Source organism: Sturnira hondurensis, unplaced genomic scaffold (genome assembly GCF_014824575.4).
Source record: "Sturnira hondurensis isolate 20B ecotype Veracruz unplaced genomic scaffold, ASM1482457v3 Scaffold0001020, whole genome shotgun sequence".
NCBI lineage: Eukaryota > Metazoa > Chordata > Mammalia > Chiroptera > Phyllostomidae > Sturnira > Sturnira hondurensis.
Genome location: NW_028073651.1, coordinates 2,175,597 through 2,200,923, shown reverse-complemented (window position 1 = coordinate 2,200,923; position 25,327 = coordinate 2,175,597). Strand labels below are relative to the sequence as shown.

Below are 25,327 nucleotides of genomic sequence, written 5' to 3'. Positions count from 1 at the left end.
GGACGGCCTTCGGGGGCGTGGCCTGCGGGGCGCGCCCCGCGCTAGGAGGCCGCTGGTTGGCCAGCGCTAATCACGTGGTTCCGAGTAGCAGAAGGTCTGTGCCGGTGCGACGTCAACGCAGCCGGCTAAGCTCCCCTGACCTGTATACCGCGGCCCGGCCCCGGCTGAGTCCTCCGAGGGCCCGGGTCCGGCGTTTTGGTGGGTACCTGTGCAGCCGACATGGACAACTCCGGGAAGGAAGCGGAGGCGATGGCGCTGCTGGCCGAGGCCGAGCGCAAAGTGAAGAACTCGCAGTCCTTCTTCTCGGGCCTTTTTGGGTAAGAACCGCACCGAGGGTCGGCCTGGACGTAAGCTGAGAGGACGAAGGAGTCATGGACTAAAGAGGCGGGGTAGGGACGAAGGGCTGGAGCCTAGATAACGGAGGGGATTTCGGAATAAGATGCCATGGTCTAAAGCAGCAGAGGGGACACAGTCGAAGGGCCACAACGCCCGGGTTGTGTCAACACGGTTGGAGGAGAGAGTCTGAGATGGTGGAAGGGCCCTGGGCTGAGGACACCTAAGCCGTGACAACATCATCATGAGGCGGGAAGGGAACCCAGGCTAAAGGCGGGTCAAGGGCTGGAGGAGAAAACCTGGGCTGGAAGCATGTGGTCTGAGACCTTGAAAGGGACCAGCCTGAGGGGATCAAAGGGACCTGAGAGAGCAGCCAGGTCGTGAAGTCTTTGGGAGCTGTAAGAGAACTTACCTGAAGGATCCCAGGTAGGCGAGATGGGACCCAGGACACCTCCCCTAGCAATTGACCTTTCCAAGGCCATGGCGAACCGCATGAGCCCTGAGTGATCGGGGCAAGGGGGTCTGGACTCAAGTGATGCTGGGAGTGATGAGGTCTGGACTCAAGTGATGCTGGGAGTGATGAGGTCAAGTGTGAGGTGCCTGGGGTGAGCATGGCCCTGGCTAATGGTGACCAGTGCAGGGGGGACCTTGTACTTGAGTGACCTCAGAGCAGGGGAATCCTGGGTAATGGAGTTAGAATGGAGCCCTGGGCTGAGAGGCTGGAGAATGACGAGGGGTGGGGGTGTGAGTGATGCGACTTTGTTCAGCAGATGGAGGGATGAGGGGAGGGGAGGAAGATGAGAGAAGCAAAGGCAGCGGAGGCCCTGCAGTGTAGTCACTGGGCAGTGGTCTCCCGTGTGAGCAGGGCAACTGTGGTGTGTTGAGAAGGGGGCCAGGTCTGCAACCTGGTGGACATTTCACACAAAATGTGTGCAGTCATAAAAGTAATGACCATCCTTTGAGGAATCTTCCTGAGCAGGGCTCTTTCCAAGAGAGGAGATGGACGGCCCATTAATGTTTGGTGTGGAAAGTGCCCTGGTTGGTGTAGCTCAGTGGATTGATGGCCGACCTGTGGACTGAGAGGTTGCCAGTTCGATTCCCAGTCAGGGTACATGCTTGGACCCCAAGTGGAGGGCGCATAAGAGGCAACCAGTCAGTGTTTCTCTCCCTCTTTCTCCCCCTCTCCCTTCTAAAAATAAACAAATGAAGTCTTTTTTAAAAAGAGTGTCAAGAGCCCAAGTTTGCAGTGTGTCTCTGCCACTTGTTTTATGAGCTTCAGTAATTTTCCAGTTAAAAGGGATCGCTAGTAAAACTTATCTCAGAAGTTTGCCATAGTGCTGAATAAGAGGGCCTGTAAAGTGCTTGGAATCGAGCCTGACACAGGATTAGTTTGAATGATGTCAGCTCTCCTCAGCGTCACTTCCAGGAAGGAAACAGGTTTGGAACCTGTACTGGGCGGGGCGGTGGGGACCCAGGTGGGAGCTTGGGGGAGACCTCTGGGAGAGTCAGAGGAGAGGGAAGCTGAGTGTGATGAGAGAGGAGCTGGAAGAGTCGAGAAGGGACTCTGGGCCCTGGGGAAGGGGCTTGAGGTCCTGGGAGGGCAGTGGAGGGTTGCCTGGCTCTTAGGACTGAGAGGAGGGACTGGAGAGGGATGGTGGGTTTGCAGAGTTAGGAGGAACTGTGATGGAGGTGGGGCTTGGCATCTGGGAACAGAGACGCAAAGGGTGCGGAATGCCACAGGGACTGGGACAGTCTGCCAGGAGGCCAGGGACAGGGTTTGAGAGGAGGGCCTCAGGGACTGGGACAGACGGTGTTCAAAGGTTGGTAAGAAATGATGGACAGGGCTCCTTCCAGGAGAGGAGAGGGACCGCCCATTAATGTTTAGCAAAAGGGCTTTAATACAGTGGCCAGTGAGGAGGAGCATCCAGGCTGATGTGTGGGCTAGTGAGGAGCGTGTAGTTTTAGAGGCTGGGAGCGGAGAGAGGACGTGCGTGCCTGTGTTCTTCCTTCACAAGGGGAGACCGGCTGGTGCAGTGTTTTGGGGCGGGGCCAAGAGCTCAGATTTCGGCTAATAGTTTTGCTGGTTGGCTTTTGGTGTCCGGTCCCTCTGGACTGAGGATCAGCGTGCTCTTGGGCTGTGCGTGGAGGGGACAGCTAAGGCAACCTCTGAGACGCTTGTCACCTGCTTGGGAAGGGGAACAGGGTTTGCCGTCCTCAAATATGCCTTTTTGGGGTGTTGGTTATTTTAGGCTGGTTAATTTTAGGGGGAACTCTGAAAGCCCCGTGGAAGTTAGTTCAGTGGCCCTTTTGAAAGGACTTGTACGTGTGTCTCTCCCTTACCGAACCAGGCCTGCCCTCACTAGCTAGTGGAGAAGGTTTGGACCTAAATCCACATCAGGCTCTTGCCCTTGTTCACTGCGCTTTTCCTGGTAACCCTCCCGTAACTGACTCTCCATCCTCAGTGTCTGTTGTCTTCAGCCGTCAGCTTGGTTTAACCTGGTGGCTTAGGCCATTTGGCAAGTTCCTTAGTGTTCCTGAGTCTCTCCCCTGCACACAAGACACATACATGTTATTAAGCTTGAATTTTTCTTTCCTCCTGCTCATCTGCCTCATGCCAATCTGACTTTTTGACCAGCCAGAAGAACCTCAAAAGGTAGAGGAACAGCGTTCCTCCCTGACAGCTGGGGAAACAGCACCAAAAGTCCAAATTCAGGACCAATTCCAAAGAACTGACGCAGGGCCCTGTCCAGGTTTATGAGATCTTTGACAGGAGAAACTTAGCCATGTGGGCAAAGCAGCTGCTTGCTCCCTGGGTGGCCAGTCCTGAAAATCCACCTCCTCCCAGGACAAGGTCTCTGGTTTATGGGGGGTTAGTGGTAAAAGTTGTGCGGTGGGGAGACAGAGACCGCCNAAAGTCCAAATTCAGGACCAATTCCAAAGAACTGACGCAGGGCCCTGTCCAGGTTTATGAGATCTTTGACAGGAGAAACTTAGCCATGTGGGCAAAGCAGCTGCTTGCTCCCTGGGTGGCCAGTCCTGAAAATCCACCTCCTCCCAGGACAAGGTCTCTGGTTTATGGGGGGTTAGTGGTAAAAGTTGTGCGGTGGGGAGACAGGGAGACCGCCAGAAAGGACAATGCGCTTTTAAGTTAACATGACAATACACAGTTATCACTGTCTGCACATCCATTAACCTCCTCCCTGGTGGGGAGTACATTTATCTCTGGGTGGCATTCCGGGTATCTGGGGAGTCAGCCAAGCCCGAGGCTCCCTCGAGCCAAACAGTCACAGAAGATTAAACAGAGTCCAACAGTTCCCAGATGCCTTTACTACTGGGGCCATATTGCACCTCTGACCCCCTCCTACACCGACACAGGATTAGAGCTTGGCAGACTGTGGTGACCACAATCAGCAGATGTGACAAGAGGGCGAGATTGTGCCACTTGTGGGAAGTCCCCGGGCTGGGCGGAAGCTGCCCCACCTGGAGGAAGGCTCTTGGTGAGGAGACAGCTGGGCCCCACGGGACCCTAGGACTTGCCGAGAGAGTGGGGGCCCAGACAGGTGTGGCGTGAGGGGAGGTTCCGCCTGGAATGACAGGGAACCGAGAGCCAGAGGGACCAGGGATGGTTCCTGAGAGGAGAGGCCTCCATCTGGGAGTCTGAACAGTAGTTCTGGGAGTGCCCTCTGGGGGGCGCACCGCTGCAGGCAGAGGAGGCAGCTTGAGGAGGGCCCAGCTGGCTAGCTCGGAGAACAGGGAGTTCCCTGTTAGCGGGTGAAGTTCCAAGGGCAGGAGTCGGGGGCAAAGTTCAACGAGGACGAGGCGGGGAGAGGGATGGGGGTGTGTTACAGATTTTAAGGAGGCGTCTCTGTCTTAGTCGGTTCACAAAGCTACATCAAAGCACCGTGGTTGGGCAGCTTATAGTCAGGCATTTACTTCTCAGAGCCCTGGAGGCTGGGGAGTCCAAGATCACGTGCCAGATTTGGTGTCTGCTGAGGGCCCGCCTCCTCACAGGCAGCAGCTTTTCCCTGTGTCCTCACAGGGTGGGAGGGGTGGCCTGGCTCTCTGGGCCTCTTTTACGAAGGCACAGAATCACCCTCACAGGCCCCTTTTCCTAATACTATCACCTTGGAGATTAGGGGTTCAACGCATGAATTTCGGGGGGACACATACGTTCAGTCCCCAGCTGGGCCATCCTGGAGGCTTCCCACTTGCCTTTTAGAAAGGACCATGGCACCTGGCTGGTGTAGCTCAGTGGATTGAGCACAGGCCTGCAAACCAAAGGGTTGCCAGTTCAATTCCCAGTCAGGCACATGCCTGGGTTGTGGGCCAGGTCCCCAGTTGGGGGCACGTGAGGGGCAACCACACATTGATGTTCCCCTCCCTCTCTTTCTCCTTTCCTTCTCCTCTCTCTAAAAGATAAATAAAATCTTAAAAAAGAAAGACAGGACCATGGCAGCTGCTGTGGGAGAGAGCTGGGGTGGGGGAGAGCGAAGGCAGTGATGTAAATAAGGGGAGGTAATGTTTGTTACGTGCCCACTCTGGTTCCGAGTCAGGCCTGGGCCAGCCGCTTCACCTGCGTCCTCACCTTTGGTCCTCAGAGCCTCCCGTAGAGGTGGATGAGTGTGGTCGAGGAGAAGTCCAGGTACCACTCAGTCCCCTGGTGAGTTCGACCCCACGGTCAGACCAGGCCTGTCCAGTCCCAGAGCCCTCCCTCCACCACACTTAGCTTCCCTTGAGGCTCACCTGCTTTGGGCACTAAGGCTGTTGGCAAACTAGGTTTCTTGGGGAGCCCCTCCCTCCCTCCCTGCCCAGGTGCAGGAGCAGTTGAGATGGGCATGAGCGAGGCGCTACCAGAGAGCAGGCATACTGACTGAGCCCGCGTGTCTGAGGGCTGGACGCGCAGCGAGAGCTCAGCCCTGGCCCCCCGGAGCTGGCGCTGCCACGCTCACCGTTTCACAACCTGCCTTTCTTGAGGCCCAGGAAGGTTGGAGCCTCTTGCGCTGCTGCTGCTTCCCCTTTCTGGAGCCTCAGCGAGGACAGCGTTACAAATGGAGAGGGGCTTGGGGTAGCCCTGCCTGGGGCGGGCAGCCCCACATCCACGCCCTTCGGGCTTTCTTTGCTCTGCACTGTCTGGGCTGCCAGAGGCTTGGGGGCTTTGGTGCCCCAGCCTCCAGCCAGACGGTCAGCAAGTAGATCACAGCCTCTGTGCCTTTCCTCCTGCTCCCCTCCCCTCCCCTCCCCCAAACTTCCCAAGGAGAGAAGCAGCCCAGACTTCTCAGGGGAGATTCCCTGCTTAAAGCACCGTGAAACCCCAGAAAGGGACAGGGGGCGGGGCACAATTTCCTCCCTCCTGCTGGGTGTATTGCTGGATGGAGGTGGGGGTAGACTTCCCTGCTGCGCCCCGTTGGGGTTGGACAGATTCTGACTCTGGGCCTGTTCCCTGGGGCTTCCCTCCTCCCTCACACCGTTCCCTCCTCCCCAGCGCAAAATAAAACCTTCCTTCCACCAGGAGAGCCAAGCACCTGGGAGGTTTCCTCGTCTGCGAAATGAAAGTCATTCTAGTGGCTCCTTCCGGGGGTTGTTCAAAGGCATAAGCGCAGTTATGCACAGAGTGGTGGGGACACAGCACCTGGCTCTGGTCACGTGCTTACTCGGTGCTTGCTCTTCTCATTGTCATTGTCATTGTCATTGTCATGTGTAGGTATGGTTATGGGGAGTGAGGCTGGAGGCCCTGGAGGAGGAGGTGACGGGGCGTTCTGTGTACACAGGGTGCAGTCCCTGAAGATCAAGTGTTGCCAGATCCGTCCCTACTTGAACCGCCCGTAGCACCAGCGACCCCAAGAGCCCTGGGGGCCCGCTTTCCTAAGGGAGGAGTTGCTGGCAGGGCTGGGGACAGGACCCACCCGGCCATTTGTGAGGCGGTGGGGAGTGGCGGCAGCTCCCGGCCTGGCTCCCAGACTGCCTGCCTGCTGCCCAGAGAGCAGGCAGAGACCCCTGTGCCGTTTCCGGCGGAGTCACCTGCCCTGCCAGCTGCTGAGACCTGCTGCGGAAAACTCAGCATTCCTTGCCCCGTCTCCGAGCGTTGCCTTTCCCAAGGGAGCATGGGGTTTCCGGGTAACCTGGCCTCTTTGTACTACCGAGAGGCAGGGCTCTTGCAGAAACGTCTTTCAGGCGCAGGAAGCGTTCGGGCCTTGGTGGGATGCAGTGACCGTGTTGGGATGCCAGGGCACCCCTGTGGAGCCACGGGAGTCCCCCCTGCCAGGCCTTGTGGCTGGCACAGCCCTGCGGTTGGGTTTACAGTGAGGAGGGGTGGCTCTAGTGCGGGGCGCGGTGGAGGCCTCGCTGAGATGTCCGAGGGGGGAGGCAGTGCAAGACTGCACCCTCTCTGCAGGGCTGCGGGGTGGTGCTCTCGTGGGCTCCCATGGCAGGTGCTCAACGGGCCCTGCCTCGTGCTCCCAGAAGCCCCGCCAGTGTAGGGTCTTGTCCGCGGGTACAGATGAGGAAACCGAGGCTGGTGAACCACCAGCCGGCGCTGGTTCCTGGCCCGTCTGACTGCAGTCTGAGATTTTTCCACTGCCTGGCGTAGCTCTAGAACCCCCACTGCCCGGCAGCTGACAGCCTTTGGAGTGGGTGTGGCCTCCTGTGTCTGCCGGCAGCCCTGTGGGCGCTGGCTCCTGCCGCCCTCTGCGCCAGGTCACCTCTGATCCTCACAGAGACGACGCCTCCCAGGTCGGATTCATTGTCCCCGTTTTACAGATAGAGAAACCCAGGCTCAGGGACTGCTAGTCCGAGGTCGCTCTGCTGGCCAAGTGCTGAGACCCATTTCAGCCCGGTCTCCCCGACCTCAGGTCCCCTCTGTCCCTGCCCCTCGCACGCGTACCGCCGTGTCAGCGGCAAGTCCCGATGATTTCAGCGCTGGGCAGTTGTGCGTAAAGCTTTGTTCTTCGTGGTCACTGGGGGCCCGTGGCCACACCATCAGAGCCAGCCCCGCCTGTCAGTGCAGAGCCAGGCAGGCAGTGAGGGGTCGGAGTGTGCCTGTGCGGTCGGCTGTGCCTGGGGAGGTGGTACGGGAGGGGTCTCGAGGCTCTGGCTCTGCCAGCTCAGCTGGGGAGCCCGGCCGGTCAGTGACTGCCTGCTCCCTGCGCCGCCCCCGACCTTCACGTTCTGCCTGCATCGCAAAGACCCCTCCCTCCCTGCTTAGAGGCCACCCTGCCAGCCTTCGGCAGAGAGCAGCCCACTGGTCTGTCAGATGAGGGAAACCTGAGCGGCGTAGGCTGTTTAATCTGGAGAGGTGGGCAGGCGGGGACCTGATCTGCTGCCTCATTTTCCGGAAGCCTCTTTGGGGTGGGGAAAGAAGCCTCCCCCGTCACCGAGGGAGAGACAAGGGCAAGGCTGGGCCCCAGGGCCAAGGCCTCTCTGGGGGACTTCCTGGCAGTGTGGGCTTTGGCAAGCCCCTTAACGTCCCGCGCCCCAGCGGGCTTCGTCCTCTGTAAAGCAGGAGGGTTTGTAAGTGCCAGGTGAGGACCTGAAGGGCTCTTGCGAGGGACTCCATGTCCTTCCAGGCAGAGGCCTGCTGGGCCGTGGTTGGCCCTTGTAAGGAGCACATGGGAGAGGGCAAGGCCGCGGCAGGGCCTCGGGCCCCTTCCTCCCACCGAGGGCACCAACTGGAGGACCGGGGCTGGGCCTTCACTTCCCCCTTGGGAGGACTGAGGGCCCGTGGCTGTGGCCCCACAGGGGCTCAGGAGAGAGGGACTGTCAGGGGGATCTAAAGGGGGAGCCACTGCATCTGCCCTGCCCGTGGAAGTCCAGAGGGAACTGCAGGTGGGCGGGTGGCATGGCGCTGGGGTCCAGGGGATCAAGGAGGGCAAGAGGGAAGCCGCAGCTCTGCCCCGCACATCTGCCCTGCCCCCCATCCCACCGGGTGGCTGTGCCTTCCTGGTGCTGCTCATTCCTCTCTGTGTGGCCGTCGCCAGGGCCGGTGGCTGTGCCTGGGAGGCCTGAGACTGCTTCCTCCTCCTCGGAAGGGGGCAGAAAGCAACGCAGAGGGGTAATTATAGACAGCCACGGACGGGGCCGGCCCAAACCGGTTCCCTCTATTCCTGGGCATGGCTCCGAGCCACTGGCTGGGGAGAGCCAAGCAGACGCGGCTTGGGAGAGGTCCATGGGGGAGGGACAGGCAGCTGTCACCGGTGCTGCCACCCAGGCTCCTCAGAAGAGGCGGACGCAGCTCACTTCTCTGGATCCTGTGCAGGGGACAGAGGGAGAAGGTGGTCTCCCCACCTCGGGGGGGGTTTGTGGTATGCGTCACCGAGGCCACCCTGAGATGCGTGACATGAGCCGCCCCCACTGGGCAGAGGCAGCCTGTGGGGAACCATGCAGATGAGCTGTGTGGGGAGACAGCCTGGCGGGCAGTGGAGCCAGGGCCTTCTTCCTTCCCATCACTGCCTCGCGGCCAGAAACCCTCCTATTACCTCAGGATGCAGCCCGAACCCTCTTCCTGGCCTCCATCCAGCATGGGGCTCCCCTCACTGCGTCCCACTCCCCGCACCACAGCCGACCTGGCCCCCTCTTCCTTGAAGTGGCCGAGCTCAGGCGTGTCTCGGGGCCCGTGCACCTGCTCTGACTGCTGTGTGGGCTGCTCCTTAGTCACCGCTGGGGCCTAGGCCCACGGCGCACATTCCTGACCTGCCATTCAAAGAAGCTCTTCCTCCCCATCCCCTCCGGTGCTTGATCACTCGGAAATTATCCTGCCGACTTCCTGTTTATCGAGGACCAGGTTGGCACGTGACAAGTACTCAGATATTTGTTCCCAGATATTTGTGTGACCAGCTTCTCCTTCGGGACCTGCCCGAGAGCCACTGGGGACTCCACCTCCATCTCTAAAAGAAGAGGGTGGGACTCCAGAGACCCCCTGTCATTGCCTGAGCAGGCGGCAGTCCCTCCAGCTTTTCCACCCGCATTAGAATCGCTGACCCAACGCAGGGCCGGCCCAGCCTAGTCTGGGGTCAGAGGATGCCAGCTCGGCAGCTGACAGGCTTTGTCAGCTCTGTCCCACTGAGCTGAAACACAGCCGGGGCTGGCCCGGCTTAGTGTCAGCCACAGTCACGGGATCCAGGAGAATGCCTGGGGCAGGACAAGACCACTCGGCACCCTCAAGGGAGAGAGGGTCCCCAGGGCGCAGACCTGTGATTTCAGTCTGTGAGTGCATCTGTCACCCATGAGAGAACGTTCCAGAGAAGCTCCCCTGGGGCGTTCTGCATCCTGGCCCTGGAGGAGCCCCCTGAAATCTCTTCCACCAGAAACGTGTGGAAGCGCCTCCCTCTCCAAGGCCAGGAGTGGCACCTGAAGAAGTCCCTTTAAACAGGGGGCTCAGGTTCACGTTGGGCCAGCTGGGATGAGGCCTGAGAAGCTGGGAGCAGGGTGCACTGCTCAGGGGCACTTCCTGGGGACAGCAGAGGGTGGGGAGATGGTGTCAATCGAGCCCCAGAAGGCAAAGGGTAGGCTGTCCATCCAAAGAAGCACCTTATTGCTGTGGTTTGCATTTAGGGGGTCAGGACTCCAGTCCCGTCCCACCCCCGCCACGCCCCCACCCGGCCCTGGGAGGCATTTGCCCACTGAACTCGCCTGGCCTAGGGCAGGCCATGGCCGGCTGCTTTCTCAGCTGTCTGTCTAGGCCAGCTTTTCCCATCCAAACTCACCTGACCACCTGAATGATCTGGGACCATCGTTAACAGTCCCGATTCCAGCTCTGGCCGGGTGGCTCAGTGGGTTGGAGCGTTGTCCGCTGCACCGAGGGGCCGCAGGTTTGATTGACCCCTGGTTCAGGCGCAGGGAGGCAGCCCATCAGTGTCTCCCTCCCTCCCTCTCTCCGTTCTTCCTTCCTCTCCCTTCCCCTCTCTCTGAAATCAGTAGACATATTCTCAGATGAGGATTTGTGTAAGATCCTGAGCCTAGACCCCACCCAGACCACCTCCAGGGAGGGTGATTGGGGGCTCGGATTCGATTATTGCAAGGACCCCCCCCTCCCCGAATTCAAAATCATGGGCAAGGTAGACCGCAGCCCTGGCAGTGCAGTGAAGGCGTGCTCCGGACGCAGCTCCCCAAATCACCCCACCAGGGGCCCTTGCCAGCTGGCTTCTGTGGCGACTTTCAGGGCCATTTGACACGGGGGTGAGCGCTGAGACAGTGTCCATTTGACACGGGGAGCACTGAGACAGAGGACATGGTTTGTGTGGCTTTCCGTTGGAAATTCAGCGCTTATCTCCTCCTCCGAAACAGTGCATTGCTCGAGGTCAGGGAACAGGGTGTCTGGACCCCATCGGGGGGCTCCTGAGTGTGTGGGTTTTATTTGCCTGGTTTTCATGGGCGGTGAGTGTTCAAACAGTTACTCAGACCACAGACCTCGTGGACTAACCCTGGGTGGGAGGTCACTGGAGATGGAGTGACTTACCCTGGAGGGGTATTACTGAGGGGTCCCCCGATTCAGGAAGAGGTTCACATGTACCGCTTGTAGGTCGGACCCCAGGGGAAAGCTGCCCCTACAGGGTGTTCCTTGTGTTTTTCAGAAATGTCCGCCTCCGTGTCTCCCAGGTCCCTGCTGTTACTCAGTACATTTTCTGAGGGTAGTTTTGCCATTTTAAATAGTGCCGTGCCGAGCATCCGTGTAGCTCCTCTCATTAGTTTCTTAGGATAAAGTGTTAGAAATGTAATTCATTGCTGGATCATAGGACCCGATATGAAGCCTGATATTTAAAAAATATATGTTTCTTTTCTTGAATAGATAAAACATGCAGGTGATTAAAAAAGAAATTCAGCCCTGGCTGGTGTAGCTCAGTGGATTGAACACCAGCCTGTGAACCAAAGGGTCACAAGTTCAGTTCCCGGTCAGGGCACATGCCTGGGTTGTGGGCCGGGTACCCAGTGCGGGGTGTGTGAGGCAACCACACATCGATATTTCTGTCCCTCTCTTTCTCTCTCCCTTCCCCCCTCTCTAAAAGTAAATACATAAAATCTTTTAAGAAACGCTCAGACAGTACAAACGAAGGGTTTCGGTCTATCTCTCATGGCGGGCCCCCAGTTCTACAGACCCCGCCCCAGAGAAAAATTCTGCAACTAATTTTTGGTGCATTTTTCCAGAAATATTCTGTGTATATAAACATATATGCTTTTCTTCTCGTCCTCTTTTTTTGTTTCATTTTAACACACATGGGAACTTTTCCCGCACACGTTTTAAGTACCATTTCTCTTCGTGGTTATGTTGTAATATCGTGCCCGGGCCTGAATTGGCCGCGACACACTCTGCGGGGCGGGGGGGGGGGGCACCTTAACTGAACAACTGCAGTTTGCAGGGCACAGGGTTCAGTCATGGGGGAAGGGGTGCAGCGTCCAGAGGTGGGCGCTTCCCACAGCCTCTTGGGGAGAGGGCCTTGAGGGACCCTGGGAGCAGCCTGTGCAGGAAGTGGAAAAGGAGATTCTGTCACGCCGGTCAGACTGTCAGAGGCCGTCAGCTGTTGCAGTCTGGGGGAGATCGGGAGGGTCTAGGCAGCCTCTGTGTGAGGGGGTGGGAGCCGCACGGGCCGCCCGCTCTCATTCTCTCCGCCCCCCACCTCTCCCTCCCCCTGAGCTGGGAGCAGAGGCCTGGGCTGCAGCGGGTCTCTGGCAGCCGGCTGCCCAGGGGGGTCACAGGGCCACATCTCCACGGTCTCGGCTCGCTTCCTCCCCATCCCAGACTGCAGGTTCTTCCCATCCTTTATTCCCTTTTCCCTTTTTTCCTTCCCCAGAGGCTCATCCAAAGTAGAGGAAGCCTGCGAAATCTACGCCAGAGCAGCAAACATGTTCAAAATGGCCAAAAACTGGAGCGGTACGTGACCTCTGCTGGCGCTCCTCCGCGCCCCTCCCTCCTCTCCTCCCTCAGCTTCCGGGCCCCAAGGCCTGGCTGCGAGGCGGGCAGCCCTCTGCCTGTGGAGGCTCCTCCAGCACCCGGAGCCCATGGGCCTCGGAGCTCGGGTGGAGGGACGAGGGTAACTCGATCGCTGAGTCCGGTGGTCCCACGTGGATGAGGAGGTCTTCCAGGGGTTCCTCCTTGAGTTCGGAATGTAGGGTTTCCCTGGAAACTATTCCTTGTCGCTTCTGTCCAAGTGTGAATTCTGGGCCTGGGGCTCTCCGAGTGGCCGAAGTGACACTGGTCCAGTCCCCGACGCCCGAGCCTGCACTGTGTAATCGAACTGGCTCAGCCCCTTGCCCCGCAGCTAGTCGCTGAAGGTGCGGAATTCCGACTCCACAGCCGGGGTGTTGAACCCTCCCTGTACTGCTTCATGACCTCTGGGGCCGAGGGACTGGGATTTGAGTCACAGCCCAGACTGGCCTGCCACCCCAGGAAAGCTCCTCGGCCTGTCCTCACTGTGTCTCCCTCAGTGCCGGGACAGGAAAACAGTCGAGACTGCATGGGGCTGTAGCGTGGGTTCGAGGAGGTCAGGCCTGGCCACTGGGGACAGTCAGCACTCGGTGGACACGGTGGCTCGGGAGCACGGAACGCATCACCCCAGGGAGGTCACCCTAGGTCATGCGCCTCGGAGACACTCACACCTGTGTTGGTGGGCGGAGTGTCAGCCTAGTACCCGCCCTTCCAACTTGGCCTTGAGTCAGGGTCTGGCTCCCCAAGGCCGGAGCTTGGCTGGCACACAAGTAGGAGCAGAGGCGGCTGGCAGGGAGGGGCTGTGTGAGGGAGCCCCCGGTGGGCCTGGAGGAGAGGTTCAGAAGCCGGTGCCTGGAGCCCTTTGGGGGCTGATTTCGTACTGTGGCTTCGAGTGCCAGTAAGATGGCATCAGGGGAATAGGGGAAGCCAGAGAGGAGCCTGCTGACCGAGAAGAAGAGAAAACCCGGGGCGGCCCTGGAGGTGGGCGGTACAGACACGGGGCACAATCAGTCACTATCATTTCTGGGAAGGGCTGAGCCTGCATAAGGAGCTAAGCGCTATGTGTATTTTTATGCTCCCGCACTCATACAGCGCCTTAAAAGAAATACTTATTTTCTAATCACGTAGGTAGATGTTGCTTTCCCCCTAGAATTTGTAAGCCCCGCCCCCAACTACTCAAACAGGATCCCTAGGCCAGTTTTTTTAACCCAGTCATACTAACTGTCATGAAAATTGTGTGCTCAAGTTGCTAGCCCTTGGAAATAATAGAGGGGAGGGCTCAGGCATCAGCAAAGCCTGGGGGCTGGGTCTCTCCCACCGCTCCGGAGGTGCAGGGCGGGGGGCAGGCCCTCTCCTGCTCTTCCAGCTCAGAACTTCTGTGACTGGGCCTCGGCCGGAGGAGAATGAAGGGAAGCAGCCTCAGAACTGAGCGGGAGGTGGCTGTGGGGTCCCAGTTAGCACGGTCTCCCCCCCCCCCCAGATGAGACACATAAACGGAATGGCTTGGGACCATGGAAGGTGACAGTGTGCAGCTGAGTACAGGGCAGACTGGGCTTCAAGTGTATGGTGTCCACTGCCCCCGCCCATGGGCACTTGTCCCTACGCCCTCAAGATCTTGGTGTCCGCGTCCTATTTCCCTCTCAGGACATGAAGCTCCTGGACGGAGCAGACCCTCTATGTCCCCCACTCCTCCGCTTCCATGTACCTCACGATGAAGGTGGTGACTTGCCCACGCAGCCCTCAGTGACTCCATGCAAAGGACCAGAGCGAGACAGAGGTGGGGGGGGGGGGCGCGGCGGGGAATGGGACTCCGAAGGTGCGAGTAAACCACGAGTGTTTTGGAGCAGAATCTCCATTGCCCTTGTCACCTGCACACCCCCTCCTGGCTCAGCCCCTTGGGTTCCCAGCCCGGGGCTTCCCGGCTCCCCGGGGGGCACTGCTGGGGGCCAGAAGCCTGTGGTCGAGGTCCAGGCGGCTCACCCAGGCCGTCCTGTGCTCTCTCTGGGACTCGGTACTCTGGAGAGCGCCCAGGGCGGCGGCTGTGTGGCTCCCAAAAAGCATGGCACCCGCTCAGGCCACTGTCTTCTGTTCCAGCTGCCGGAAACGCGTTCTGCCAGGCGGCCCAGCTGCACCTGCAGCTCCAGAGCAAGCACGACGCGGCCACCTGCTTTGTGGACGCCGGCAACGCGTTCAAGAAGGCTGACCCCCAAGGTGAGGAGGCCTGTGGGCTGCCGGCCGGCCGCCCAGGGCACCAGCCGAGCGCCCCGCAGGGGGGTCCTCGGGTTTCCGCGGGGCTCTGGTTTTCTCCCGTGGCCCGCAGGCGATGGGCTGGCGGGGGGGGGGGGGCGCTCGCGTTTTAATTGCAGAACTGACTCCCTTCCTGTTGGCATTGGCGCCCGGCTCCGAGCCGCCTCCTCCCCCTTCCACTGTGTGCGCGCGCGCATGCGCGAGGCTGGGCGCTCCTCTCCCGAAGCCCAGGGAGCATTTGGGAGTGGGAGTTACATTTCAGCCCAGCCGCTCGCCAAGGGGAGAGGAAAATCTGTTCTGTTGTCAGAATTAACACTCAGAGCGGGTGGGCGGGCCTCTGAGACCAGCCAGGTGGGAGCCCTGCTGAGAAAGGAGAAGAAGTTGTCCTAACCTGGCCCCCCGACCCCGGGGTGGGAGGTGAGGGGAGGTGGGGGGAGAGGACAGCCTGAGACAGAGTTGCCAGAGGACAAGTCCCTTCAGATGAGAGGGCGCTGGGGACAGGAGCCCTGGTCGGTGTGACTCACCGCGAGAGCACCGTTTTGTCCCGCTGGGCTCATCTGGGAGCGGAAGCCCAGTGGGCACCACAACTTCCATTTTATGGAGCTTGAATTTTAATTTGCTTTTTAAATCTTGGTGCCAGACGTGGATTGCTAACTTTTAATTTTAGCAAACAAGGACTTAAGACCATCTATTGTCACTCTCCTCTCTCATGAGACTGGGAAGGACATGAGTTTTGTTTTGCTTTTTAAAGGAGATGCACGATCTTGAGTAAAGGCCTATACTTCCCGGGGGCCAGCGGGCAGCAGCCCACGGAGGCACCCTCGAGGGCCATTGAGCCCTGGCTTGCACGCCGGCCCTGGGGACTGCTGGCGTGACTGTTGCCGTCGGGGACACTTACTTCCCCGGGTCTGATCTCAGGGTGGACTGAGTGGCTCTCCTCCGTTCCCAGTCCTGACCAGTCGCTGCTGTGCCACCGGGTGCCTCGCAGACATGGGCCTGAGTGGGTCACTGTCACTCTCTGCACAGAGCTGAGCACTGAGCCACCTCCGGCCGTGGGAGGGAGGTGACGATGCCCCAGGCCATCCCGGGGTTTTCTTTCCAGCTGGAACCACCCGAGGAAATCTGTGTGTCCCTCACTCCCGTCCTGGCCTGCCTTCTCTCTGGGGCTCTGGTTGACCTGCAGGTGCTGCCCTAGCGTCTGCAGACCTTCAGCCGCTGCCCCCGAGTGACTGGAAGGACCTGTTTCTGGGACAGGAGAAGAGAGCCAGGCCCAGTGACAGGTGCCCAGCACCAGCTGCTCCTTAAACAAGCCCAGCACTTCCCGTGGGCGGGCCCCACCTGGCACTGTGATGTCATGTCCTTCCCTGGCTTTTGATCCAAATTTTCTCATCTCTCAGCAGGCGCTGGGGGCTGTGTGTGGGGTGTGGCCCGGGGCCCGGCTTCAGGAGGTGCAGAGGGGAGCAGAGTCGGCTGAGAGATGAGGAAGTGGCAGTGCTTAGGTGGGGCGATGGTCCCTTCGAGGGGCAGACCTTGGCTCCCCGGGGATCAGTGAGCGTGGAGTGCTGCCCCGGGAGCTGAGGCAGGAGGGGGTGGGTTTTGGAGGGGTGGGGGACAAGAGGGGCAGTGGGGCAGAGAACAGCCTGATGGGGGCAGGGTACCTTCCCACCCAGCACCACCGCCTCGTGACTGCCAGCCCCGGTCACAGCGCCCAGTTGGGGACCATTTGAGCCAGGGTCAGGGGAGAGGGCACGTTTGCACCAGGGGTGACAACTGCTTTGTGTCTGGGACCAGTCCCGCTTCGCAGAGGTCCAGGGCAGCTGCGTGGGGCTCAGTGTGGTCTCGGAGGGCCTGGAGGTGCCTGCTCTCCGTGACCTCAGACGGTCACTTCCTCTGCTCAAGCAGAGACCACCCAGGAGGTCAGGTGCACACGTGCCCAGGGTGGCACCTGGCATGCAGTGAAAGCCCAGCGAGGGGCAGCCCTCGGCTTGCATCCGACGGATGGGCCTGGCTGGGCTCTGAGCCGAGGTCCCTGGGCTCCGTGCCTAGTTGAACAGAGCTGGAGGGCCGGTTTGGAACCTGGCCCACTTTCCCTGAGCAGGTGACCGGCTCCCTGGGGCCCTGCTGATCACCTCACCGGCTTCAAAGGCCTCTGTCCTTTATCACACTTCCCATAGGAGCCCCAGGGGGCCCTGCCCTCAGTGTGGGTCAGGGGGTGTCCTGCTGCCCCCTGAGGGGTGAGGCGGAGAGGCGATGCCCACAGCTGTCAGTGATTCTGCAGTTTCCCAGCCACTGTCCACTGCTCTGAGGGGACTCAGGCCAGGGCCTCTTACTCCGCATGCTGACAGCTGGGCCCAGGGCCATGTGTGTGGGTTCACACGTGTGCGCCCAGGGCACGGAGGTGGCCAGGCCCCCACCTGCCCTCCCCTCGTACCCGGCACCCCACTGCCATTTACCAGATACCTGCTGTGTACCATCCTTTGGCCTCGTCTTTCAATCCGTTCCATTTCCCGTGGTTCTGGGGTTCGCCTGGGTTACCAGGAGACCAGAGGAGTTGGGGGGTGGACTGCAAGAGTGGGGTGGGAGGCAGGATGGATGGGAGGCGCCTGGAGCCCAGGATGGAGGGCCTGGGTCGTGGGCTACCTGTCTCCCCCAGCCAGGGCCTCCCCTCTGTGGGCCTGAGCCCACTTCTCCAGCCCCGGCTGGTCGCTCCCAGCATCCTGTCCCAGCTCCAGCTTTCTGAGGGCGGGCAGGCGGGCGGGCAGGTGAAAGGTGAGTTTGCTCTGCTCCTCCAGGGGTGCACTGCCTCTCATCTTAGGGATCCTTGCGGCCTGACAAGATGAGCTGCTTGCAGCCAGTGTGTCAGGGGCTTGTCCGCCTGCGCTCCTGCCAGGGCGTCAGCTGGCGACCCACCACTTTCAGGGACAGGTGTCCCTGAGTGCAGAGCAGGCATGAAGGGGATTTAATCCTCTGAGTCAGTGTTGTTGCCACGGGTCGGGGGGGGGGGGGGGCTATGGGGACAGAGCCTCCCCTGCCACATGGCAAGGGCCACCTTGCTGACAGTGCTCTGGGCCCAGAGCCAGCGGGCCAGGTGCCGCCGCCCGGGGCGGAGGAGTGCGTCCTGCCAAGGGAGCTTCCAACCCTCCCGCGGCCGCTGAGCTACCCAGGAGCAGCCTTGCCACCTCTGCCTGCGGGCGTCAGGTTGGACTGGAGAGGGCGTGGGCGAGTCACAGGGTGCCTGCTGGTGACACCTGCCCCCTGGGGTGGAGGCAGGAGCGGGGGTGATGAGCAGTGCAGTGCTCGCTCCCCGATCCCTGCAGCCCAGACACACGACGCCTCGTTGTCCTCTGCCTGGTGTCTCACCAGGCGCCATCACCGGTCACTCCCCGAGTGCTGTTACAGAGCCTGTGTGCTAAAGGCCCGCCGAGTGTTTCCAGCTCTCATTTTTGTGGGCTTCCCTTTCTGTTAGAGGGGTTTTCCTCTTCCTTACCGGCTCAGGCTTCCAGCAGCCAGCCTCGGAACCTTAACCGGGACGTGTCTGCTGTCCGAATCCTTTCGGGGTCCCCAGATGCCTTTCAGGTTGGGACAAAACCTCCAGGCGCCCTTACTCCCAGGGCAGTGCTCACGAGACACATTGTGCATGTGAATTTCGGGGGCTGGTGGGCTCCCTGAAAGCCCAGCCCAGAGCTCAGCCACAACCTGTCGCTGGGCAGTGAGGCCGAGAGCCCCTCGAGGGAGCAGGCGCCCGGCCTGACACGTCTTTGTAGCACCTCAGCCCCTCGGGGACCCTGGCAGCCGGCCGGGAGCCTGCCAGTGCCCTGGACTTCAGGAGGAGCTGTCAGCCTCGGCTCCCTCACCCCGTGTCCTGTCCGGGCTGTCTGTCCTTCCCCCTTCACCCCCCTGCACTCCCTTTCCTTCAGAGAAGCATTAAAACAGCGATAAAAAAAATCCGCCTGAGAACTCATCGCTCTCTGCTAGAAAAATGCCTCCCACTCATGCTTCTCTCTCTCTTCTCCAAATAACTTGTCAAGACGAAAGAGCCATTCCCAACTTTAAAGTCTTGCAAGAGATAGTATAACAAAGGTAGCCCCGACCCCCCTCTCCAGTGCCGCCGAGTGTCTGTCTCGTCGGAGGCCTGTGGCTGGAGGAGCTGGCGCGTGTCGGTGCCGGTTGGGGAGGGTACAGCGTGGGGGGGCTCTGCTGAATGCTGCAGTCGGGGCCAGGGAGGGAGAGGGATTCCTGCCCCTGGGGTTACCGGGAATGTGGTGGCGCTGTGGCTGCTCGAGGGGCAGGGCGGCCCCACCCCCTGAAGCACGTGCCCAGTGAGCGGGTCTGCAGAGTCAGTGAGTCTGACCGGGGCTCGGGGATCCCTTCGCCTTCCAGCGGAGCCTCCTCCCCAGGGAGCCTGGCCCTGGCCGCCGCCTCCCACTGAAATCGCCTCGCTCTCTCACTTCTCCCCCAACCCTGTTTCTCTCCCCAGAGGCCATTAACTGTTTGATGAGGGCGATCGAGATCTATACAGACATGGTAAGGGTCACTGCATGTCCTGTCCCCGCTCCGGGCCACCAGTGCCCCAGCCTCACCCCCCCCCACCCCCCACCTCCAGCACCAAGAGCAGGCGGGGAGTGGGAGCAGGGGTGTTGGGTACCTGCACTGGGCGGGGCTGGCTGGGACCCTCCTCGGGACCTGCCCCGGCCTTCGCACGGTCCAGCGGCATCCTCGTTTGTAGAAGTTAAGGTTACCGGGGGCACCTGTCCTTTTCCCTGTGCCCAGCCTTCCCCACCAGTGTCCTCGTTGATGACCAGCTCACAGCAGGCCACAGGGGGCGGTGGGCAGCCCCCAGAGTGGCCACAGCCTCTGCACTGCCCCAGGGGACGTCCCCAACGACAGATGAGGCCCAGAGAGGCAGCTGCTAGCCCAAGGCCGGGACTGCAAACCAAAAGCAGGCTCAGGCTGCTGTGAACTCTCCTGTTTGCCTCTCAGGCATCCCCTCTGTCTTGTCAGAGCCCTCCCCCAGGCAGGAAGAGGGTCCTGCCCCGCGGGTCCCAGACAGTGCTGTAGTATTGCAGTCACAGAGTTCCCCCTCCTAGTGTGTCTGACAGTCAGAGAGGGGCCACACAGGCGGGGGGGGGGGGGGGGGCCTTGCCCAGGGACTCACATGTGCAGGCAGGATTTGCTGAGACCCAGAACCAGGCCCGGCCCTTTCCTCCTGCCCTCGGCACAGGGGTGCAGAGCGGCTGGTGGGGCACCTGGACCCACCCTGGGTGATGGCAGGCGGGGTGTGCTCAGCTCCTCTGAGAGCTGGGGACCTTCTTCAGGAAAGCTCTGACCGCCCCCAGGGGAGTTTGGAGAGCGGAGGCAGGTGAGGAGGGTGGGTTGGCTTGTGAGAAGGGCCACCTCAATGGCCACACTGTGGCAGGGGTGGCCGAGGTGGCCTTGGGCAGTGGGGACGTCAGGGCCCCAGTTTCTCCAGAGCTTTCACCAGGGGAGCCTGGGCTGGTCCTGCCATGGCCTTGCTCAGCCACCTGCCCAGGGCTTCTTCCGGCCGGGACCTCTGCCAGGCACCTCGCCCGCATGGTCTCTGGTGCTGTCCCACCCACCATGCTCCCTGTGCTAGAGGGGAGCGTGGGCTGTCTCAGCCCAGGTCACCAGGGCAGGGCAGCACACAGGCCTGGCCCTCTGTCTAGAACCTCCCTTTTAAGCCCCACACCTCCGCCTCTCGGTGCCCTCACAGGTGCAGCTGAGCGGTGAGGAGCCACCATTCTGGGGGTGGGGGGGTGGCGTGGGGCAGCATGGTCACCAACACTCCTTCCCGCGTCCCCCACAGGGCCGGTTCACCATCGCAGCCAAACACCACATCTCCATCGCAGAGATCTACGAGACGGAGCTGGTAGACATCGAGAAGGTGCGTGGCGGCGCCTGGCCCACGGTGGGGGGGGAGGGGGGCTGCCGCAGTCATGGCACCCGGACGCCTCTCTCCGTCCTGTCACTTGTGAGTCCTCTGGTGTCTGAGCCTGGGGAAAGGGGATGGGGCCCCGGCAGCGCTGGGGCGAAGGGCTCTGGCTGTGTCCCAGCAGGGGCGGTGCCACCTCTTCACCCCCTCCCCCCGCGTCTCCGCAGGCCATCGCCCACTACGAGCAGTCCGCAGACTACTACAAGGGCGAGGAGTCCAACAGGTACCCGGGGCCCCCTCCGCTCCTGCCGCCCAGCCCCCCTCGTGCCCCCGTGAGCAGCCCCCACCAGCTCCCCCTCTCTCCTCCCCACTCAGCTCGGCCAACAAGTGTCTGTTGAAGGTGGCCGGCTACGCCGCGCAGCTGGAGCAGTATCAGAAGGCCATTGACATCTACGAGCAGGTGGGCACAGAGGGGCTCCGAGCCCAGCTTCTGCAGAGGGCGCCTCGCCCCCCCACCCGTCACCCTCTCTCTTATCCCTTCCCCCCCCACTTACCTGTCATCCCCTGGCCCTGGCCCTGGCCCCAGCCTGGCTGGCCATTTTCTCTCCTTGTGCCCCTGTGTGGTGTCACCGCCATTCCCCCAGGCCGGCCCAGCCCACAGTCCTCACCGGGAGCTTCCTGGCTGACCCCAGAGTGACTGACTCTGAAGAACCAGAGTCAGGGAGGGAGTGGGAAGAACTGCCAAAGCCTGGCTGGGGGTGGGGAGGGGACAGGGGTCGGGGACACAGGAGAGGGACATGGCTGCTCGGGCTCCTCTCGGCCGTGTGGGGAGGGCGGGCAGGGCCCCGGCTGTCCCGGTGGTGCGGCCCGGCCAGGGGAGAGCGGGCCGCTGTTCCTCAAGTTCCTGCAGCCTCCGCCCCCTGCCCGCCGTCGTGCCAGCCCCCAGTCGGGCCTGACAGTGGGGCCGCCGCCACTGCCCACCTGGGGTGCCTTGGGAGGGGCACAGGCCCCTGGCCCCGTGGTGACGCCTGTGTCCCCCCCCCCCCCCCCGTCACCTCTTGGTCCTTGGTTAGTCACTAACCATTGCGGGCTCCCCTGGGGCATGGACCCCGCCCCCAGTTGGCCCTCTGGTGGCCTGGCATGAGCTCACGGCATGGCCTCCACACCCCTGTAGGTGGGGACTAACGCGATGGACAGCCCCCTCCTCAAGTACAGCGCCAAGGACTACTTCTTCAAAGCGGCCCTCTGCCACTTCTGCATCGACATGCTCAATGCCAAGGTGAGCCCGCCCAGCGGCTGCCCCCGGAGCACTGGGGCCACTGTCCCTGGACCAGGTCCCCTCTCAGCCCCTTAGAAGCGGGGGCCCTTCATGTCCAGGCCCTGACAGTCACGTGGGACGAGCACGGCTTGCTCTCCCAGCTGCATTTCCGCCCTGACGCCGCCTGCCCGGCCCTTTGGTGTCTGAGTTTTCTGATTCCTGGCCCGCCGGTGCTGGGCTTGCTCTTTGTGACGACACATTCAGAACCTGCACTGCTCCCCCTGAAGCCAGCATCACTGTCCCCTGTGTCACAGATGAAGACACAGGTCACAACCAGAGTCCCTTGTTCAAGGCCCAGCGCCTAGTACATGCAGCCCAGACTCCAGATCTCCTGGGTTCCCAGTGTCGTGATTTGTGCCCCAACCTGCATGTCCACCCACCCTCAGGGCCTCCTGGCGAGAGGGGTCAGAGCTGGTGAGGGGCAAGGGGTAGCCAGGGATGGAGTCGGACTCCGGGGCCCAGAATTCCTTGGGGGTTTCCAGCCGCCCAAGGCCCCCTCCCCTTCCTGCTCCCGCACCCGCCAGGCATGGAGCCAGGTGACACGGAGGCCAGGGGCCGGGCACAGGAGCCAGCTCAGGGCCCAGGCTGTCCCCAGATCCCCTTGCTGTCATGCCAGCAGCTCCACAGCCCCTTCCTGAGCTTGTCCCCTTCCTTCCCCGCGCTCTCATCTCCGACGCCCAGCTTGCTGTCCAGAAGTATGAGGAGCTGTTCCCCGCGTTCTCCGACTCCCGGGAGTACAAGCTGATGAAAGTGAGTGCTGGGGCCCGGCCCCGCCCCCTTTGCATCTGGGCCTGGAAGTGGGTGGGAGCAGGTGCAGGGAGCCTGGAGGCCAGGCTGCAGTTGGTGCAGTCACCGTTCTGTGCAGTGGTTCTCAAGAGTTCTTTGGTTTGTTTTTTTATTTTGTTTCTCCTCTTCTGCCATTTGGGTCTCCGTTTTGAAGGTGAGATCAGACTCAGGCAGTGATGGAGCTGGTCAGGGCTGAGCTGGGACACACACACACACACACACACACACACGTGTGTGGCCCGTGTCTGAGCTTGCAGGCCACTTCCCACTCCAAGCGGGACTGGAACACCGCCTTTCCGCCTCCCACACAGGAGCCCCCCACGCTCATCCCCCGAGATGGTGTGTGCGGGGGTGTGACCCCGCCCAGCCGGGGCCCCTGACCCTTGACGCCTGCCTGTCTGCCCTTCTCTTACAGAAATTGCTAGAAGCCCACGAAGAGCAAAACGTGGACAGCTACACCGAGGCGGTGAGTGGCTGGTGGGGTGGCTGCCCGTCTCAGGCACGCTCTGCCACGCCTCTCACCCTCTTTGTCCCTGTCCCTGGCCTGTCCCCAGGCTGTGAGCCCCTCCTCCAGCTCACCCCGGAGTCCTCCCAAGGGGCCCCGAGAGGGGCAGGGAGCGTGCTCCCCATTGTAGAGCTGATGGTACCGAGGCTGGGGTGGTGAGGGGACTTGGCCTTGGTGCCTCGGGGGCAGAGCTGGGTTCAGACCCACGTCTGCCTGCCCCACTTGGGAGTCCCCTGGCCAAGCAGCAGAGGGCCACCTCTCGTTGGGCGCTTTGGGTGACCCAGCAGAGCTCGGAGGGAAGGAAATGATTGGACAGCCTCCCCTCCCGAGAGCAGGAGAGGCGTCGGGCTGGGGCGGGTGGGCGGGTCCGTCCTTCCAGCAACGAGTGCCCTGGAAGCTCTGCACAGCAGGTGTTTCTAAATGTCCCCGTGTGCCCTGCTCCGGACCTGACCGGGTCCTCAGGGCCGGGCACTGCCCCTCAGGAGCCGTAGGTCCCTATTGACGACAGGCCACCTCCCTCTGGTTCCCTCCTGCTCACCCCACCCCACCGCCCCTGAAGGCTCCTGGTGGAGAAATGGGGGCAGGAAGGGCGTGGATTCTCTCTCCAGCCTCCCAGCTCCCGGTGCCACTCTGGACAGGCCTTGGTCACATCTCCAGGCCTCAGCTTCCCAACCCTAACACAAGGAAGCTAGACCCCCTTTTTTTTTAAGCTACAAAGTCCATTTTTTTCCCTGAAAGGGAGCCTGACACTCAGGTTACTAATGCCATAAAAGGGAGCCAGCAGCTCCCTGCCTCCCTCGCTCCTCCTCCGACCCGGCTGGCCGGCCGCTGCCGGGACACATCTGGAGTCCCAGAGGCCTGGGGCTCCAGGCCCGGGACAGGGAGGGAGCCGGCCGGGCGTGGGACTGGCCGCCCCTCAGCACGCGGCCCTGGCGCTGTGCCACAGGTGAAGGAGTACGACTCCATCTCCCGGCTGGACCAGTGGCTGACCACCATGCTGCTGCGCATCAAGAAGACCATCCAGGGCGACGAAGAGGACCTGCGCTAAGCCCCGCCCACCCCGGGCCCTCTTCCCGCCCTCTGCTCTCCCGCCAGCCCTGAGAGCTGTGGCCCCGGACCTGGGCTGGGGCCTCCCCTCCCTCCCCCCAGGCGCCTCACAGGCCACGATGTAGGCTCCGCACTGGCCTGCGGCTGGGGACAGCCACCCTCTGTTCTCTCTGCACCCCTCCCCCTGCCCACTTATTTAAGCCCCAAAGGTGCCCCTTTCCACCCCCAAATACAAAATCTGAGATGTAGATCTATTTGCTGTGGGCGCTGCCCCGGTGCGAGGCAGGACAGTGTGGTCAGCATCTGGCCCCCCTCTCCTGACCAGCTGAGGCGTGAGGCTGGTTTCTGTCTCCCCACTTCTGTTCCCTCAGCCCAGCTCAGAGCACATGGAACTGCTGAGGGGTGCTCTTGCCGCTGGGGGTGGGCGCCTTCTCCCCCGGCACCCAGAGCTGCCCAGCCTCCTGCAGCCCCGACCTCCCCAGAGACCCCAGGCCCTGGAGCTCGGGGGGCCGTCCTGCACCCAGCCCACATCTGCTCCTATCCCAGCGCTTTGAGGTTTTGTCGGTTGGAAGCTGCAGCTGGCCCCCCAAAGAAAATAAAACAACAACACTTTTGCATGAGTCCCTCTGCCTCCTCACCTCTGCTACCCTCCTTCTTTCTTTGGGGCCGGAGTCCTGTCCTTCCTGGTGCCTCCACCGGGCCCTGGCCACACTGTGGGAAGGGGAGGGCGTCTTCCCCCGTGGGCCTTGGCTTCCTTGGCTGGGCATGGGGTGGGCGGCAGGGCCAGCCTTCAGCAGCTGGAGGGTGGGTGCAGCGGTCGAGTGACAGGGTGGGAGAGGCCCCCCAAGTCTCCCAGCCTCACCCACGTCCGTGACGCCCCGGAGGGAGTGCTGAACGCCCCACTGCACTTGTCCCACGTGTCACAGCGTGTGGGAGAAGGCAGTTTTGGTGGCAAGAGCAGAGGACCAAGTGTGTATGGGCTGTGGGAGAGGAGATAACAGAATTCCTTTGCCCTGGAAAGGTGGGCAAGGGCCACCCACCTGCTCGCTCCACCGCATGGGCCTGTAAGTCAGGAGAACCATCTGATGTGTGTGTGCTCCCGCCTCTGGGTGGGGACAGCGGGAGGAGGCTCATGCAGGGGACAGGTGAGCAGGGCAGAGGAGGGGCTGCCTGGAAACCAGGGTGGGCTCCTCAGACAGTGCTCCTGCCTAGAGCCGGGACAGAGTTCAGAAGAGAGGTTCACCGTGTCGGAGTGGCCTGTGCAACACCCTGCCCTGCTGCCCTCTC

General features: G+C 61.5%; 1 protein-coding gene across 1 annotated transcript; it reads left to right on the top strand.

The window, feature by feature from the left end:
• Positions 1 to 24,660, top strand: NAPA (NSF attachment protein alpha). Its single transcript, XM_037059554.1, has 11 exons — positions 1 to 317; positions 12,114 to 12,193; positions 14,342 to 14,458; positions 18,972 to 19,018; positions 20,319 to 20,396; positions 20,612 to 20,667; positions 20,760 to 20,844; positions 21,559 to 21,663; positions 22,384 to 22,452; positions 22,904 to 22,954; positions 23,940 to 24,660. The coding sequence occupies exons 1-11, from the start codon at positions 220 to 222 to the stop codon at positions 24,039 to 24,041; spliced, it is 888 nt and encodes a 295-aa protein (XP_036915449.1). The 5' UTR covers positions 1 to 219; the 3' UTR covers positions 24,042 to 24,660.
• The last annotated feature ends 667 nt before the right edge of the window (positions 24,661 to 25,327 follow it).